The sequence below is a fragment of the Leptinotarsa decemlineata genome, unplaced genomic scaffold, assembly GCF_025532065.1.
Source record: "Leptinotarsa decemlineata unplaced genomic scaffold, Ldec_3_MD MMD2_tig00000090_RagTag_RagTag, whole genome shotgun sequence".
In the NCBI taxonomy this organism is placed as follows: domain Eukaryota; kingdom Metazoa; phylum Arthropoda; class Insecta; order Coleoptera; family Chrysomelidae; genus Leptinotarsa; species Leptinotarsa decemlineata.
Window position 1 is genome coordinate 3,628,997 of NW_027412541.1, and position 19,160 is coordinate 3,648,156.

Below are 19,160 nucleotides of genomic sequence, written 5' to 3' on the forward strand. Positions count from 1 at the left end.
CTTTACCTATTCACATTCTAAGTGATGGTTATTGAGGGACAGGAGCGGAGGTATGACAGTTGATATTTAGATAGAAAGATGTCCCCCTTAAATTGAAAATAGATCCTTGCCACTGTATATGTCATGTAGATTGTTTTTGTCATGTATCCCATTCAAGCATATCATCTATAATGTTTTTGAGTTGATGATATTTTTTTATTTCAGTTATATATTCAAAATTTTATATGTACACCTTTTGTATATTTCTGTAATTATTGTAATTTTCTACTACAAGTAGAACTAATACACTAAAGTACATTATGTCATCAATAATAATCAAACTTACCTTATCAGCATTCAACCAGTAAGCCAAATCTCCTGGATTGGCCATAGCAGTTGATAACCCAATGATCCTGACTGATTTTTTTGTTTTCATATTAATGCAATTCATCCTTGAGACAATTACTTCTAACACTGGTCCTCGATCTTCTCCTAATAAATGTATTTCATCAATGACTATTAACCCCACATCTTTAACGAAATCTTTTTCTGCCCAGTTTCTACTCATCGCATCCCATTTTTCAGGGGTTGTTATAATAATATTTGCATAACGTATAATTTCTGAACGTGGTGTTATATCGCCAGTAACCTCCACAACTTTCTTGGATATTTTTGAGAATTTTTTGGTCCAATCTATGACACGCTCTCTTACAAGTGCTTTCATGGGCGCAATGTATACTACCTATATACAAATCTGAATTAACCTCAACCAAAAGAATTATATATGAATATATATATATATATATATATATATATATATATATATATATATATATATATATATCCAACTATCAATAGAGCTTCCGTACATTTACAATTTTCTATCAATCGGGCGTCCGGTTTCAATGAGGCGTCCATATATGGACGCCGAATTGTTTCACCATGCCAGGCAGTTCAGAGGTTCCCTATCTTCCATCTGACAAAATTTCAGATGGGCGCCTATTTATCAATTTCATTGTCAAAATTATATGTATTGGCGTATATTCTAGTTGAGTCTTTTTTATTTTGGTGGCGCTCGGGAGGTACGCGTATACTTGTGCCGTATATTTTTCATACATGTGAGCGATTATGAGGCGTCCATATAACTGACAACAATGCAATAGTTTTTGCGAGAGGGAAGTCTCAATGATTTGTTAGAAATATCGTTGATTTGGTATGTTTGTAGGTCGGCGCCGGTTTCATACACAGGGTGACAATTTGAAAACTTACAAGGTCTATCTCTGAGCAACCAAATAAAATATAAGAAATCGCTGAAAACAACTTTCATAATACAAAGGGAGAAACAAATGATGTGATGACTAACTTGTTTTTTCTCTCACACCCTTGCCCCCAGCCACCACAACTTCATATTTTTGAAAGGCAACCACCTACTTGTGATACATTATCTGAAAGCTCTTAAGATATGCTCTTCAATGGTACTCTTCAAAGCTACATTCGATGCAGTAAGTTTTGGTTCATCAAATAAAAGAATTCATTCAGAATAAATTTTATTTTCTATTATTAATTTAGTAAATTTTCAAAAACATGATTTTTACCATCGTAGCATTAATATTAAGACTTGAATATTTTACGCCTCTTCTATTTTTTTTTATTCGTCTCGATAATAGATAGGGATAGATAGGGAAGGAGAGTGGCACCTTGTTTTAGAGGTCTTTCGAATACCTTTACTACTCTGTCAACAGAAAATTTTTGTGACGATTAGTTTTCGAGATAATTTGAAGTTTTAAAGGTATTTGCATTGAGTTCAACTCTTTTTAAAATAAATCAAATTGTTTTTAAGGTGCAAGTTACGTTCAGAACTCTCATAAAAAAAATAAATTTTTGCTTTTTATGACAACCTGCTAATACGTGTCCATTTGATGTCGAATTATTTGTTTATTACGAGGAGATTTCTCCGGGGGATGGGGTTGGTTACCACCATTACATTTTAGGTAAATTGAGTGGCACCTACTTATGAAGGTTGAATTGCCTCTTCAAGAAGTTGTTAATAAGAATCACCGGTTGAATTTCCATCAATGAAAAATGAACCTATAATATGATTGCCTAATATTCCGGCCCAGATATTCAACTTTTGGGGATGTTGGGTATGTATTTCTGCGTATTGTCTTGGGTTTTCATCCGACCAATAACGGCAATTGTAACGGTTCACGCAACCATTTGAATAAAATGAGCTTTCGTCCGAATAACAGATGTTATAAAGCAGTTCGGGATTTTGCATTAATATTTCACTCATGCCCTCACAAAACTCCTGTCTTCGGTCAAAATCATCCTCATTGAGTTCACGAACAAGTTTAATTTTGTAAGGATGGTATTTGTGGTTTTTAAGGATTCTCCATGCGATCATATGGCTTATTCCTGCCATTGCGGATAAACCTCTGGTACCTAACCTGGGATTGGCGATGACTTGACCAAACACTACAATCGCATTATCGTCATTCACTACCCTTCTCTGAAGATCACTTTTTTCATTTAAAACCGAACCTGTCTCCCTGAATTTTGTGACCAAATCCAGAACGTGATTTCTGCTTAGGTGTTTACCAGGTTTTTGCTCGTTAAATAAAATTGATGTTTTATTAGCATTTTGGTCGTTGCCAAAAAATGAAGCAATAACTGAAACCCTTTCGGCAGTAGTGAAAGAAATGTTTAAACAAATAACAATACACGACCCGTTTCAACAAAACAATCGAACGTTGTTATTTAACAAAAAATTGATAAGAAGAACTGCTTAAAAATTTTTTTATTTAGGCATACAAGTTACCGAGTGGTCTGTCTAATGTATTATCAACATGGCAATTTTAACTTCAAATTATCTCGAAAACTAATCGTTACAAAAATTTTCTTTTAACAGAGTTGTGAAGGTATTCGAAAGACGTTTAAAACAAGGTGCCACTCGACCTACTTTCCCCATCTAAATAAAGGTCGTCGGACGCACCTCTCTGAGGGGGTGCGTACTACAAAAAATCTGATTAGTCTGAAAGGTGTCCCCCTTCAATTAGAAATCGACGTGTCCGAGCTTTTTTGAAAATCTTACTTTTTATATTCAAAAACGGCTCTGTTAGGTTTTCGTTGTTACACACTGTATATAGAAGAAAATGTAAATGGCGAAATGTATGATCACATGCTAGAAAGATCTATCGAACCTCGGATAGTTCATGAATTAGAGAATCACAGAGACATACACGGCAATTTATCTTTGAAAGAAAATGTATTACATTTTCAACAGAATGGGGAACCTTATTATTTTGTAGTTCCAGTTATTCAATGGTTAGATAATAATTATGCTGATCAATGTATTGGAAGAAGAGATTCTACTGAATGGCCTCTCACATCCCTGGACCTATCTCCTCTAGATTTTTTCCTCTGGGCCACTTACTTAAAATAGGTTGTTTTAAAGACGACGCAATCTGATTCAATAAAGCCACTGAAGGAAAGAATAATCCAAGAATGCTGAGCTATTTTCAGAGAAACATTTGCCAATGTTTCGGAATGACTTTCGGAAATGAAAATTGCGAAAGTTATAAACAATTTAGTGAAAAATAAAAAATGGGTCCAGTTTTTTGGAAATATCTCAAAAACTAATTGGAATTTTCAAAATCGAAAAAAAAAAATTCGAAAAGAGGAAGAAATTTCCTATCGAAAAGTCCTGACTACCGGAACTGTAGGACCAATATTTATAATTTTCCCGGAGCTCTGAAATAGAGCTCTAAATCGGGTGTTTAGCCGCGTGTAGGCCGTGCGTGTTTAGGTTAATTTTACAAAAAAAATTTATAGCATATAAAATATATAAATTGAGGAATGAAAAAATTCAGTCATATACTCAAAAGATAAATTAACAGTAATCTGTCGGTAAAAAAATTTTAATGCAATTATTAGATTTATTATGCTATTGTTAATTAACAATTTTTTATCACTCGATTATCATTATTGCAAGTGTGATATTTTTCAAACTAAAAGTGTGGAATTTTTTTCCTTCCATAGAGTTATGATTATAACGGTTAGGAATTGATTTACTTCCAAAATATTGAAAAATTATTATTTTTCAGTTATTTATTAACCATTTACTGCATTTTTGAATTAAAAAGTTTATTAAATAATCGAAGAACAATTTTTTTTGATTATTATTATTAGTATATTTTTTTTTCAAATCAGAAGCTACATAAAAATATTTTTTCCATCACCTATTGTTTAAAAATTTGTTATAAACAAATGCGTTTATAACATATTTGAATTTATTTTGGATCCTAATCTTTAATAAAAATTATGATTAAAAAAAAATAGCGTTTCTTAAAAAATTGTGTGCAATGCAAAAAACCGCATTTGTTAATTTACAATTTTTTTACCACTAATTGTCAATATTTCAAAAAAAAAATTTGTAAAAAATTAGAATAATTCGAATGAATAATTTTATAAAAAAAATCAAACTTCAGCTGAATATATTCTTTTATTAATGGAGAAAAAATGAGTCTAGCGATTTTTCATTGTATCTCCATTAGTTTAATGAATATAATAATTTAAATGATGAAAAAATAGATTGATTATAGAGCGCCAAAATTTATAAAATTCGATAAAAAATTAAAAAAATTAAAAAAAAATACAGGGTTGTTTTTCATTCATTAATTGCAACAAGAACAAAAATGAAATGAAAAAATTCATTTGTTTATTACAAATTGTTTATTTATAAAACAATGAAAAATTTTAAAAATTTTAATTTTTTTTTGTTCCAAATAATTGAAAACATTTAAAAACATTTAAAAAAAAATTGTCAACTAGTGGTGAAAATAAAAATATTAACAATAGCGTAATAAATCGAATAATTGCAATAAACATTTTCACCGACAGATTATTGTTAATTTAGCATTTGAGTATCTGCCTGAATTCTTTCATTCCTTGATTTATAAATTTTATATGCCAAATTTTTTTTTTGTAAAAACGGCCCAAACAGGCACGGTTCACGGCGGCCAAACATCCGATTACGATCTCATTTTCAGGGCTTCGGGAAAATTATAAATATTGGTCATACAGTTCCGGGAGTTAAGACTTTATTATAGAAAATTTCTTCCTATTTTCGAATTTGAAAATCTCAATTAGTTTTGAAATAACTAAACCCGTTTTTTATTTTTCACTAAATTGTTTATAACTTTTGCTATTTTCATTTCCGAAAGTTGTCCGTTCCCAAAAACTTTCTAGACGCTATTCCGAATCGAATGACACCTCAACCATAATTTTCGGAGACTGCTGAAGAAGAAAAAAGCACTTCTTGATCAGACTAGTCAAGTTCGAACATAGCTGAACAATCTTACAACAGCTACAGATTGGGGATGAGAAAAAATTGAGACTCTCTTTTTGTCCATGAAAACACCAGAATCATTGGCAGGTTTAGAATTACTGAAACTAGTTCATTGTAGTTGCATAATAGGTATCTAACTGCAGTAAAACTTAAAGCAGTAGAAAAACAGTGATGAGTGCATCCGATGTTGTTGGGATGATGACAATTTCAACTTCGAGTACGGCATGATTGTTGATCAACAAAATACTAACCATCCAGTATATCGAAAACTGATCCAGGCATTCTACGTATCAAACTCAGATACTAACTCTGACGGTTAAGAATGCGTTAATAATAAATTGTTTTGGTAATAAATGATAAAATTAATTATGAAAAATGTTTCTGTCAATTTGTAGAGAAATGTCAATTATGATTTTCAAAATAGAAAACATTCTCCGAATAATCATTTGAACATTCGAGATATATAAAAAAACGTTCATAAACAATTAAAAATCGTATTTTTTTCTGAATATCATATTATGAAGATAAAAATTTTTTGAATTCCCATACGGTCATACACAATTTATAAACAAATTGCGCTAAAACAGTTTGTTCAACTTACCGAATGTCTTTATTTGATACAGAAACAGGATATAATGATAAATATATAGAAAAATTAAAACAATATGTTATGTTACTAAAAAAAATCATAATGAACAAAATATAATGTTTTTGAACTTTTATAATGTGATCTTGTGGAGCACATTGATAAAAAGAGATTCACGTTCATTACAAGACCAAACACGACTATGATACGATATTTCATCATGGAATCCTAGTGCCTATCTTCCGGCTCCATCATCAGATCAGCTCCAGAGTACCTACCATATTGTCATCAAAATCACATAAAACTGCCAATTTTCATAACGCTACGATCTTTAAAAGATGGTTAAATTAGTTTTCTTAGATTTGACTACATAGTTACATACATACATACAGGTCGACCTAATAAAAGCGTATTAAAAACGAAAAACTCTAGAAAAAATTAAAAAATATTTAGGTCAGTCCTTAAAGAAATATTGAAAAATGCATGACTCGAAAAATCGTATACCATACACGGAAATGAATCTTGACAGGTCTTGATGCCTTCTAGATGGCTATCCTGTGTAGTGTGTATCAGCCAAATGGAATAAATATGACACTGAGTAAATATGACTGTGCTCAACAAAACACTCAGGCACGTCCAATTTTCAACAACCAAATTTTTCAATGCTCAATAACTCAGTTAACGGGAACAACAACTCGACCACGAACTCGGGCTTTGCAACCGTTACCACATCGCCTCTGATAATGTATACCGCAGTAGTAGACGAAACGTCAGGCATAAAAACCTGCAAACCACGCAAACGCTGAAAACAGATTTTACACTGTCATCTACGGCCGTGAATATTTACATTCTTTGGTAATTCATATTATTTATCCTATCGTCTGTCATTTTGGCGTCTTCAACTAGTTTGAATACTTTGAATTCTTGCTGTTTTCTAATGGAAATATACAATGAACTTTTTGTAATTAAAGTTGAACTTTCAATAATCACACCATGCATGTGTCGGTTTCACTTCTCCTATCATTATATTCGGCTCGCTTAAATATCATACAGTGTTAAAATGGAAATATGCCAACCAAGACAAAAATTATCGAATGATATTGAAAATTTCGTTATGGAATAAACTTTTCATGATCAGTCAATATCACTTGGTACCTATGTAAAAATGAACAACATACCGGCTACCTGAAATCCATACGCAATTTGTCGTTGGCACAACGCTTGTTGAAAAACAGATGTGAAGAAATTAAAACCCACTTGCTGCCTACATTTAATGCGGTAAATATTGGCAACGTTGTAAGGATTCCCAATAATCTATTTCATGTATGAAAATATACTTATTGGACTCCCTATTATCAATCAGATGTCTGATGATGGTGTATACTGAGGAGTTCTTATGAATGTTTGACGGACGGACGCTCTACTATCGAATCAATAGTGAACTCAATTTTTTTATGGTGGTAAAAATGTCATGCCAGCCTACAGAAATCAGTTTTCTAGTACTTACCATGAAATATATTCGGTAAATTCTTCAAATTATGATGGACGCCCTATCAGCGCATTCAATGTATGGATGCCATATTGATATCGGGATGTATATATATATATATATATATATATATATATATATATATATATATATATATATGTTAACTCGAAGATTCTCACGGATGAAGTATGATGAGCTGTTTTCTCGGGTTTCGCTCCGTGTTCTGTGTATTTTCTCCCCATAAGGATTATTTTCACAACGTTTCGGCAAAGTCTCATTTGCCATCTTCTGGTGATGTCTGGTTTTTTCAACTAGACCAGACATCACCAGAAGATGGCAAATGAGACTTTGCCGAAACGTTGTGAAAATAATCCTTATGGGGAGAAAATACACAGAACACGGAGCGAAACCCGAGAAAACAGCTCATCATATATATATATATATATATATATATATATATATATATATATATATATATATATATATATATATATATATATATATATATATATATATATATATATATATATATATATATATATATATATATGTATATATACGTGTGTGTGTGTGTGTGTGTGTATGTTTGTATATGTACATATACACATGTACGCACACACCCCAATCATCTAGTAATCTAGTATATACTAACTTTAAGACCAGGATTATTTATGAATTGTCTCAAAATACACAGCTCAGCTACAATAGTCTTTCCAGATCCTGTTGGTGCTCCAAGTATCAGAGGGGTATCAGTGTGAAAACAGGAATGGAAGACTTGGCTTTGTACAGCATTGAAATGTGTGAATGGATAAAGATCTTCAAATGATTTGTTCCGTAGGACACTTTTTGGCAAGGGTTGTACATCCAAAATCTTCGTCTGAAAGGAATCGTTAGTGAAGAGCTTGAGATCTTGTAAATTTATCACTTGAACTGTTTCCGAATCTAGTAAAAAGAAGTAAAAGGTATGTAATAATATGTATCAAAAGTTCATAATTATTTATAAGATAACAATTCAAACATAGGATCAATTTGATAGGTTTCCTGATATAGATGATTGGGTTTTTGTATTATTCACTATTTGTTATAGCAAAACAATGAAAAAAAATGTAAATATTAATATTATATGGGGTACCCAGTGTCACTATTTTTCAGGTTTGAAGGCCGTGTATTTTTGGAATTTCTTCCATACGAAGTATGTTCAGAAAATAACGGGAATTTTTAAATTTCACGTTTATTATGACGGTTATTATGTACGTATACATGCCCCTGAAATATAATAACATTTTAAGTAGTGAAAAATGAGAATTGAAACTTTCTATGTTTTTTACTCCTTTTATTTGTAACTAACGTTACTGCAGTTTCGTCCTATAAGAACATTTTCATTTTCAAAATTAAGTTTGAAAGTGTCCTTCTAGGACGAAACTGCAGTAACGTTAGTTACAAATAAAGTAAAGTACAAATGAAGTAAAGAGAATTGAAACAATTCTCTTTACTTCATTATGATTTCCTACCACGTAGTAACAGCTACATCCATCAATTTATTTTCAGCAGTGTTCATCCTTTACTTTGTCTGAGACAGATCAAAGAATTTGTATAAAATTTTGCGTAAAACACTGGATAAAGTGTATCAAAGTGTGTAAAATGTTAACAAAAGCCATGGTGGCTCTGCTATGAGTAAAACAAGAGTTTACGAGTGGTATAAGTGAAAACGTAGGAAATGACAAAAGCCCCGGACGCCCTAGTACATCAACAACCAATGAAAACGTGGAAAAAAGAGTAGTAGAAATTTATATTGAATATAGAATTAAAAAAAAAACGTTTGTCTAATTTCTACCAAGTTTATTATACTAATACATCAAGTCAAGACAAGTACTTAAATATACAATGATAAGGACAGGTACTTGTAATGGGTACCTGAAATAGCAAATGTTACCTGAATAATCAATACCAATGCTACAATAACTAATTATCTTCTATTATATATCACGATTACCTTAACTAGATGTCAAAGTTCACAAATTTAAAAGGGGGCGAGCTGCATAGTTCTACAAGAAACAAATCACACAATAAATAAAGAAAACATGAAAATTCTTCATATGTGCAATAAAGGAAATCTGATCATATTACAGGTACCTGACCTTGCTTCGACTTGATGTATTAGTTACTTTTTATTTCGAAATTGTTCAAGTCTTGAAATGGAGTTAATGACGATGCAAAATTACTGAAACGTGTTATAACAGCTGACGAAACATGCGTTTATAGATATGACATCGAAACTGAGGTTTAACCGACAAAGTGGAGGCATTCTGACTTTCCAAGACCGAACAAGGCTCGATAAGTGCAGTCATACTAGAAGGTGTTCTTCGATTTTAATGGCGGAGTGCATAATGAATTCCTACCACGGGGTCAAACGGTCAATGAGGAGTACTACCAACAAGTTCAAATCAATTTGTGTGAAGCAATTCGCAGTGTAGCAATATATTTGAATAGTTTACCGGCTAGGCTGTAAATTTTAAGTTTATATTGTTTAAATTTCATATATTTACATTGATATATGTCTATGTTTATACATACATTAAGTTTAAGTTAGTTTTTAAGGTATTACTGAGTTTGTAGGTATATTTCTTTTTTCTTATGGAGATTGCCCGTATACATGAATAAATAAATGAAAAAATTCCGGATTTGTGGAAAAACAACTCATGGCTTTCACGTGAATTTTTGGCTAAAAACAATACTGTGAGTATGTAACCTCTATATTCACCAGATATAGCTCCGTGAGACTTTTTTCTATTCCTAAAAATTCAGATTCTTTATTAACCATTTGTAGCCAAGCTGTGCTTGGATATGGCAAGTCATATTACACTCAGTAGCACAATATTAATGTTAAGCAAAACGAATTTAAAAAAGTTGGAAACTCGATAAATTATTTTGAAAGTACAATATTCATACAGGGACATACTTACATACAAGTATTAAAATAAATTAGGTATTTTTGCAATAGTTCGCAAATTCTTCAAGGCTGTAGAAAGAATTCATTGTCAGCATTTTTTAATTTTTTTTCTTGAAGAGAGGGTGCGATAATTCTTTTACGTTATTTGATATATAGTTATATAGTATAAGTCCAGTATGTTGTGGTGATTTTGTATAATATGTGTGGTTGAATTTTTCGATGCGAAGGTTATCTTTGTTTCTTGTTTCATACCTGTGTCTGTCACCATTTCTAGCATAGCAATCTTTTTTATTATTATGTATATACAGTAATATATTTGAAATGTATATGCAGGGAAATGTCAATATCCCTTTTGTTTAAATATTTCTCGGCATGAATCAAAAGGTTTCATATTATATATAATTCTTATTATGCGTTTTTGGAGAACGAAGACTCTAGTCCACTCAGTTGCAAGTCCCCAACTGATTATGTTGAATTATAAGGTCGAGTAGACTACAGAGTAATATACTGTAAATCTGAAAGTATTGTTGACCAGTTCAGTGCTTGGTGCCAAAGAAACAAACTTATCCTTAATACCTCCAAATCAGTATCGATGAAGTTTCACTTTAGGACTGATACTCTAAATGCTCCTGTTACATATGATATTGAAAACGTACAGGTGACGAAATTTCTTGGTACCTATTTAGATTCTAATCTAAACTGGGTAAAACAAGTAGACAATACATGTTCTAAAATAAATAAAGCATACTATGCAATAAAGCAACTGAAATCAACATTAAGGTAATCAGTGTTACTCAGCATTTATTATGCTATGGTATACTCCCATATCAATTTTAATATTATGATCTGGGGGAGGGCAAATGATTTTATGAGAGTTTTTGTTGCCCAAAAACGAATTATAAGACTTATATTCAATATGAACTACAGGGACAGTTGCCGTGCTATCTTTATTGAGAAAAAAATGTTAACAGCGCCTTGCATCTTTATCTTGAAATGCATAATGTTTGCTAGGGAAAACCCTAATCTCTTCACAGAGAACGCCACTGTCCATAACTACAATACCAGAAATGGACATCTATTGCAAATCCCTCAACATCGTATGTCATTTTTCAAAAAATCTCCACAGTACAATGCTATCACCTGCTTCAATAAGATACCAGATAAATTTAAAAAGGTCAAGAGTAACCTAAAATTTCACAACAATATTAAAAACCTTCTAATACAGAAATGCTATTATAGTTATCAGGACTTCTTGAACGACGATCTCCCAAACAACTCAAATACATTTTAATTTAAAGTTTTGTCTGGCATTCCTAGTCTAACATTGTTATTATGTATATATTTTTGCTTATTTTGTGTGTGCCTTATCACTGCGATGTAAGTTCACTGAATGTACTACTCATTTGATTATTTGACTTGGGGTCCTCATAATGTCATATTTTAAATATATACCCTGACTTACCACATATACCAAGTGTATCGCGTTTTGGTCAATAAATATTATCTTATCTTATCTTATACTTTCAGGAATGATGATTCATGAAGAGATTTTTTTTTATGAAGAAAGCTTTAAAAGCACATCGATGAAATAGTTAAAGGCTATCAACAATCTAATTCACTGAAATTTAACAAGTCTTATTTGAGACATTGAACAAAAACAAAAAAATGAGGAAATAATTCGTTCAACACCTATTCAAAATATTATTAAATAACTAATAGGCCAATGCAGACTTCGTAACCACTATACAATTGTGTAATCAATAGAATAAAAATACTTACGCATGAACTGACTATTCACTACTTTGATGAAATACTCCAATGACAATGGTTTCGTTAAGGGTACTGTCAGTACTAACTCTATAGGCTCATCGTTCATGCACATTCTTTTAGTCACCACAAAAGACTCTATATGATAAATACTATCATGCTGGGGATCCTCAACCCATGCATAATAGTGTTGGGCCCCTCCGTGAATACTATGATCCCACTTAAACTTGGGTGTTATAAATAATTTCACTCTTATAACCCCTTCTGTGATTGGTTTTACAATAAAGTCAACTTCGACACAAGGAAAAATTTGACAGTAATGCTTCACTTTATTACCAACATGTTTACTGCGAAAAAGAGATTCCAGTTCACGTTCTGAGAGCTCTTTTAGCTCACTCATCGGCATATTAAGGATTTCCATTGATCGATGAGAATTCAGATGTGGCAACAGTTCTTTAAATTGCAGTAGGGGATGTGTTTCAGACCACTGTTGCTGTTCTAGCATTTGAGCAATCAGTAGTGTACGAGATACTTGTAGTGCAAAGTCTTTATCTTTGGCTATCTCAAATAAAGCTCTAGCGAGTCTGGTTATTGTCTGAAAGAAATAACAATGAGAAAACAAACTTTATTATAATTAAGCCTCATATACAATTATGTTGAAGTTTTTTGAAATAATTCTTCAACTCAAGTGTCACTTGTCAAACATACTCATTTTACTAACCTGCATGATGAAGTTGGTGTCAGATATTAAAGAAGAAACCATTATTGGCGCTCTACTGATATTGGCTTGCAATAAAATTATTACTTTGGAAACATTATGGGTAAAATCTAAATTAATGTCATACTCATTATATTCTCTCAACCTGTCTAACTCGTGCATTTCATCCATTCGTACCTGAAATAACAAATGGTAGTATAAGGTATGAATAATCTCTTAGTCTTACAGATATTTTAGGAAAAGGAATAATTTTAAAAGAAATTAGTTAATTAATTAGAAATTATATAATTAAAAGTCGTTGTTTTTGGTGTACTTTTTTTCCATTTATGTATAATCTACCCATTTTCGCAAGAGTTTTGATATTTTTTCCTTTCTTTGAGAGTTTCTCATTCTTTTCCTATATTGATTTTTTTTCATCACTGTAATTAATTTGACTGAAATGTAAATACTCAGTTGAACAAATCATCATTTTCTGCTGTTTCAATTTCCATACAAACATTTGGAGTACTAAATGACAAAGTGACTTCTGACTTACAGTAAAAACTAATCGTGTCAAAGGCTTTTCTGGATTGGATTTTAAATAAACTTTAATGTATGTCCTACAACCACATAATTTTTCAAACAGTATTCACTATTTTTTCTTTCTTTCTTTAGAATATTTATTCATTTATTTCATATATTATTTGAGAAGTAGAACGTCCAAAATAATTTGTTCTCATCTCTTTAATTTTCAATGATATAAAGAAAATTCCTGATATTGAATCACTTTCCATTATCAAAAACTAAGAACAATCAGAAAAAGACAAATATTCAAGTTGTATTGTCCTAATATGATAAATTTTCTCCTTGATATCTGACAGCTTTTGCATAGTACAGTCATTGTTATCTGAATTGAATAAAGTTGTTTTATATCTTTGACCTTTTTTCACAGATACTCGTAACTGTGAAAAAACTTGGAATGTTCTCCTGTATTTCTTGCCATCTGAAACACCTATCTAGGATATTCGACTATCTGTCTTTTATTTAAAACAATAACTTGATGAACCTTCGTCTAATTAAAGATCTGGGAATTACTTACCTGTATTTGAGCAAATTCTGAGGCTTGACTTATGAGTTGTATAATTCCGGACTCTGAAATATACCTGTCAAATTTTTCATAAAACATCTCCATTGTCCTATGTGATATGTAATAAAAACTGGCGATTCTACCAAAATTTGTAGGACGCAGTTCACCAAGTGTTCTGTCAAATCTTATCAACTGCGATTTTTCCAAGGTATTTGCAGCAGTATCTAGTTGAAGTTGTAAAAATTGGTTGAACTGATTTATGTCCTGAAATGACCAAAGTAAATAGAATATTTTACTTTCCTATGAGATTAAATTACCCAAATTTCATTGTAAGTTAATCCGTATACCAGGGGATTTTTTTTTATACGAACAAATAAAAATGTATTGGCCAGCCATTCCATTGCTTCTTTAACATTGGAAACTGTTCCAAGTACAACCTGAAAAAAATTGGAAAATATTGAATTTTTTTTTCAGGAGGCAATTTTTCTAGTACTGATTGAGAATGCTTACCTCAGCATTCAAATTATCAGGAATGCAATTGAGAAACTGACTCTCAATGGGAGTTTGTGACAACATCAATCCCATGTACTTAGACATATTTGTCATTGAAGTTATTATAATGCCATGTCCAGAAGTGTCATATTGAGGTCGACCTGCTCTACCAAATATTTGTTGAACATCTAACATATCCATATCAACAAATGTTGATTTTGTTGCGTCGTAATGAAGTGTACCCTAAAACCAGCGGAACTTGAACAAATTAGTCAACAAAATAATCTCAATTTTACTCTTATGATTACTGCATGAGCCGGCAAATTTACCCCCCAAGCCAAAGTAGTGGTACAAACAATGACTTTCAGATCGCCAACTCTAAAAAGCCTTTCAACTTCAAGTCTGTCTGATCTCACCATACCTGAAACAATTACACATTTTAAAGATATAGAAGAGTACATCTACTAGAAATAGCTTATTAGTGAAATATTCAAGAATGAACTTCATACCTGCATGATGAATACCAAATCCTTGTGGAACAAGAAAGCCCAAATCACCACTTTTAAAGCCAGATCTCATTACTTTCACAGATTTTTCTGGTTCAAACAAAGGCAAAGTTCCTTTTACTTGAGCAATTTCTATAAGTTTTTTGGCCACTGCTGCAGTGGCATTTCTGGAGGTGACAAACACCATGGCCTAAAACATTTAATATCTGCAGTTCTAGAATTTTTATGAACTAAAAGTTGTAAATTTACATTTTTTTTCTATACACTAATATATTCCTAGTAACAATTCGTTCAGGCCAGTCTCAACTCCTTACAGTGTAGGTTAATGGACTGACACCTATCAGAAAACAACTACTCCCCTGGCTAATACCACGAAGGGCGTTGGATTATATCCGATAGGTGTCAGTGCAGGATTCTTCACTGAAGTTATTCCTGCATATGCTGTTGGCGACACGACTGCGCAATAGATTTTCAATCTAACGAGTTGTTCCTTCAGATGATTTGATTTATAGCCAGTCTTCAAGTATGCCCAATGACTATATGTGAAAGTTTTTTTATTATACGAGGAATTGGTCAAATTTCGGATATGCGGTTGGTTACCTCGTTCACAGGCAGATGGGGCGATGACAAACCTGTTGTTTGTTGTCCGCTTCAGTCTAGTTCGAGGAATGATACTCTGAAGGAATTCGATTTTCAATTATCGGAATTCACCGACTTTATGTTGATGATAGACACTACCTTGCACTGACGAGTGGCCAAACAGCCCGAAACCAGTCTGCAAGTGTGTTCCAATAATTGAAAATATATTGCGGCAGTTGTATCGCCAACAGCATGTGCAGGAATAACTTCAGTGAAAAATCCTGTACTGACACCTGTCGGATATAATACAACGCCCTTCGTGGTATTAACCAGGGGAGTAGTTGTTTTCTGATATGTGCCAGTCCATTAACCTACAGTGTAGGGAGTTGAGACTGGCCTGAATGAATTATTCTCCAGATGATTTGGTATATTTTTAGAGAATGAAGGAATCGTTATTAAATTTTATGAAATTGACCCAAAATGGTAAAATGGGATTCTTACTATCAGTGAATTTCAAAAATAAAAGTAATTCTTCACTAAAATGTTAGATTTTTCAGGTCAGTAACCATATCGTTTCATATTTATTACTTTTTTGACTTAAATCGGATTCAGAAATTAATGACGCAAGTACATTCTTTCATTGTTCTAACTGTAATAATATGATCTAATTGGATGTTTTCTGGTGAGTGCACCTTTACACTTCACTGTCACGCCAATAGTCAGAATTGCCACTATTGGTTTAAGGAATACCCCCAAATGTACGCAATATCCTGAAAAGGTTATCATTTGGTCAGGAATTGTTAGAGATCACATCATAGGTATCTTTTTTACTGGCGATAATTTGAATGGCTATAATTTTTAGTAGTGTTCCAAAATAATATCATGCCAACTTTGACAAACTCATATTCTGAGCAACCCCACAATTTCCAGTGAATTTGATATTATTTTAGCTAGATGGAGTACCACCCCATCTCCAAATCAATATCCGACAGTACTTCGGCTGAATTGATGTATTGACCAACACGATCCCCTTATCTGATGTCATAAGACCTCTTTCCATGGAAATATGTCAAAGGTACTGTATTACAAGAATAAACTGCTCAACTTAGATTTGACTTACAAAGACGAATAACACGTGCGTTTAGACCAGTCACGTTTGAGATGTTGAGAGAAGGAGAGCATTGTGGACATTTCCTGTATTGACAATAGCGTTATTTAATTTTTACATTACCAACAGATAAATAGTAATACTATTATTATTATTGATGTTAATACTATTGTGAAAAATGAGAAATGAAACTTTCTATGTTTTTTTAACACTCACATTATTTGTAACTAAAGTTACTGCAGTTTCATCCTATAAGAACATTTTGAAACGAATGCCATATTTTTGTTATTGTACTGTATTTGTTTGAAAATGTTCTTATAGGACGAAACTGCAGTAGATTTAGTTACAAATACCACAATTTAAGACCACTGTTGATGTTAATTTTTGCAATGAATCTGAAAACACTTCATAGTTGCAAGACAATTGAAGATATTTAAAGGACACTGTAGTTGTGATATAGTAGAGTGAAGACGAAAAGTATGTACACAGCCGATTGATCAATTGTTTATTCTTAAAAATTCATGTTTCTGATTGTGCTTGCCATTGAATCGTGTCACATTAGTGTAACTTAAGACTTGATTTCTACCCTTACTCCCAATAAACATAAGCTCTTCATCAATGCAGTTTGGTAAAATTGTCGACCAAAAAAACTTCGTCCATATCGCTTTTTCTTTCCACCTCCACAGCTGTTCTTGATGTAGTGAAAAATAAAAATAGTTTCTCACTTATCACACACTTATCGAGAAACAGAAAAGAACCACAAGATCAAATATGTTAAGTTCACTCCTAAAATTGTCCCTCTTGCAACCAAATAAACTGGTTCAAAAGATACTACAGTTTCCACATTGCAACCAGTCTACATCATCTTTGGAAACAAAGACACCGAGGATTTTGTTCAAGGTTCAGATGAATTTCATATTTTATGTTCATCAGAAACCTGGGCCACTAAGGATACCAATGCAATTCCCAGCTACAACTCATCATAAAACACAATCAACTCAATTGCCATCAAAGAAAAATCATCCAGGAGTGCAAGTGATGGACTATTGTAAAAACACCAAATATTCGAAAATACTTAGCTGTATGAGAACAAGTTAAGTCTGACAATACTGAAAATGCAAGAGTGCGAAGTTAGCTAGATTTCATGAACAGCAACGGATCCTCTTTACTGAATCGAAGATGTGTCTCTGACGGATCAGCTTAATTCACGTTTGCCACTATACAGGGCAACAGTATAATTGATCTAATATAGGTAAACAGCTCGGCTGTGAGCTATCTCTCAGAAGATTTCACACCTAACTTCTGCTTCCTCAAATACAATTTTTCAAAGTCAAAATGCAACAATAATTTCAAGCGCCACTTTAATAAGGTACGGCATTTGGATGAAACGCAGGTGTTAATATGCCCTTTAAAAATTTCATCTCTGCTAGTGAAACTGCTCAAATGCTAGACCTAGTTAAAAACATATCTTATTCAGACCAAATACCTTACATAAATAAACCTTAGCTCAATGATGACTGTGTTGATATGTGAAGATAGTAATGTCTTTATTAAATAAAAATCTGACTATCATAACTACAAATCTGAATAAAGGAAAATTTTAAATTCCAAAAAATATAACCATGAAAGGAATATTATAACTCAATTTCCACACAACGAACATTTGAAATGTTTTTGGAAAACCAAAGAAGTCTATGTAATGTCAGAAATTGCACAAATTCCACTAACTGTATCACACAGAGCTGAACAGTTAAAAATATCAATTTTTAAACCAATTACTAGGCAACGAGAAGATTGTATGTATGTATGAATCTACATTCTTTTAACAATTTATCCGATTAATTCATGAACAATTCTTTAAGGGTTTTAATTGTTTGTGAACTGTCATCTGCATTCATTTTCACCATGCGGGGACTTAGGCATGGAAATTTATTTCATTTTCCGGCTCTACTAATGTGTCATTGTCTATTTCTTCTATCTCACGGGTTATATGAGACCTGTTAGCAAAGGGTTTTTTATTACTATTTTCATTACTTTTCTTGGGAAACTTTTACACGGCGGATTGTGATTTCCAAAATTACGGAAATTTGATGTTTGTACCGGGTTAGATCGGGTAGTAAATATTTAATCTACGATAATTATCAACTTGGCGCAAACCCGTTAGGGCATCTTCAATGGTATTAGCTCCAATTAAAGAACATGCCACCTCTGTTGGAAAATGTCTTACTATGAACCCTATTATGGCTTTCTTGGTGAGAGGAGGCTGTAAAAATTATTTTTCATGATATTTTTCAGGAAATGTGCCACAAAATATCCCGAACCTCGCTCATATCACACTAATTCTAATTTCCGTCAAAGATTAGATTGAACATTATCGTTCCAAAATTGATTGAAAAACATAGTTTTGAAACTTTCGAAATCAACATTTGGAATGAAAATAGCATCTGCCCAAATTTTAGCCTCATTCTTAAATATGTCACCATGAGTTATAATCAAACTAAAAGGTATTATAAAGAAAAGGGCGTGATCAATTTTTTGTATGAAATCTACAGGTTCAAGTCATTCTCGAATGT

General features: G+C 32.3%; 1 protein-coding gene across 3 annotated transcripts in view; it reads right to left on the bottom strand.

Annotated features, from left to right (window-relative positions):
- The window catches only part of obe (activating signal cointegrator 1 complex subunit obelus), a 63,749-nt gene that overhangs the window by 21,604 nt on the left and 22,985 nt on the right, over nucleotides 1-19,160 (bottom strand). For all 3 annotated transcript variants that reach the window (XM_074172370.1, XM_074172369.1, XM_074172371.1), the window contains 9 exons: nucleotides 14,904-15,090; nucleotides 14,691-14,815; nucleotides 14,413-14,637; nucleotides 14,220-14,339; nucleotides 13,915-14,166; nucleotides 12,840-13,013; nucleotides 12,131-12,713; nucleotides 8,054-8,343; nucleotides 326-721 (listed from right to left, as the gene is read on the bottom strand). In XM_074172370.1, the coding sequence (XP_074028471.1) occupies nucleotides 326-721; nucleotides 8,054-8,343; nucleotides 12,131-12,713; nucleotides 12,840-13,013; nucleotides 13,915-14,166; nucleotides 14,220-14,339; nucleotides 14,413-14,637; nucleotides 14,691-14,815; nucleotides 14,904-15,090 (2,352 nt within the window). The remainder of the gene's footprint in view (nucleotides 1-325; nucleotides 722-8,053; nucleotides 8,344-12,130; nucleotides 12,714-12,839; nucleotides 13,014-13,914; nucleotides 14,167-14,219; nucleotides 14,340-14,412; nucleotides 14,638-14,690; nucleotides 14,816-14,903; nucleotides 15,091-19,160) is intronic.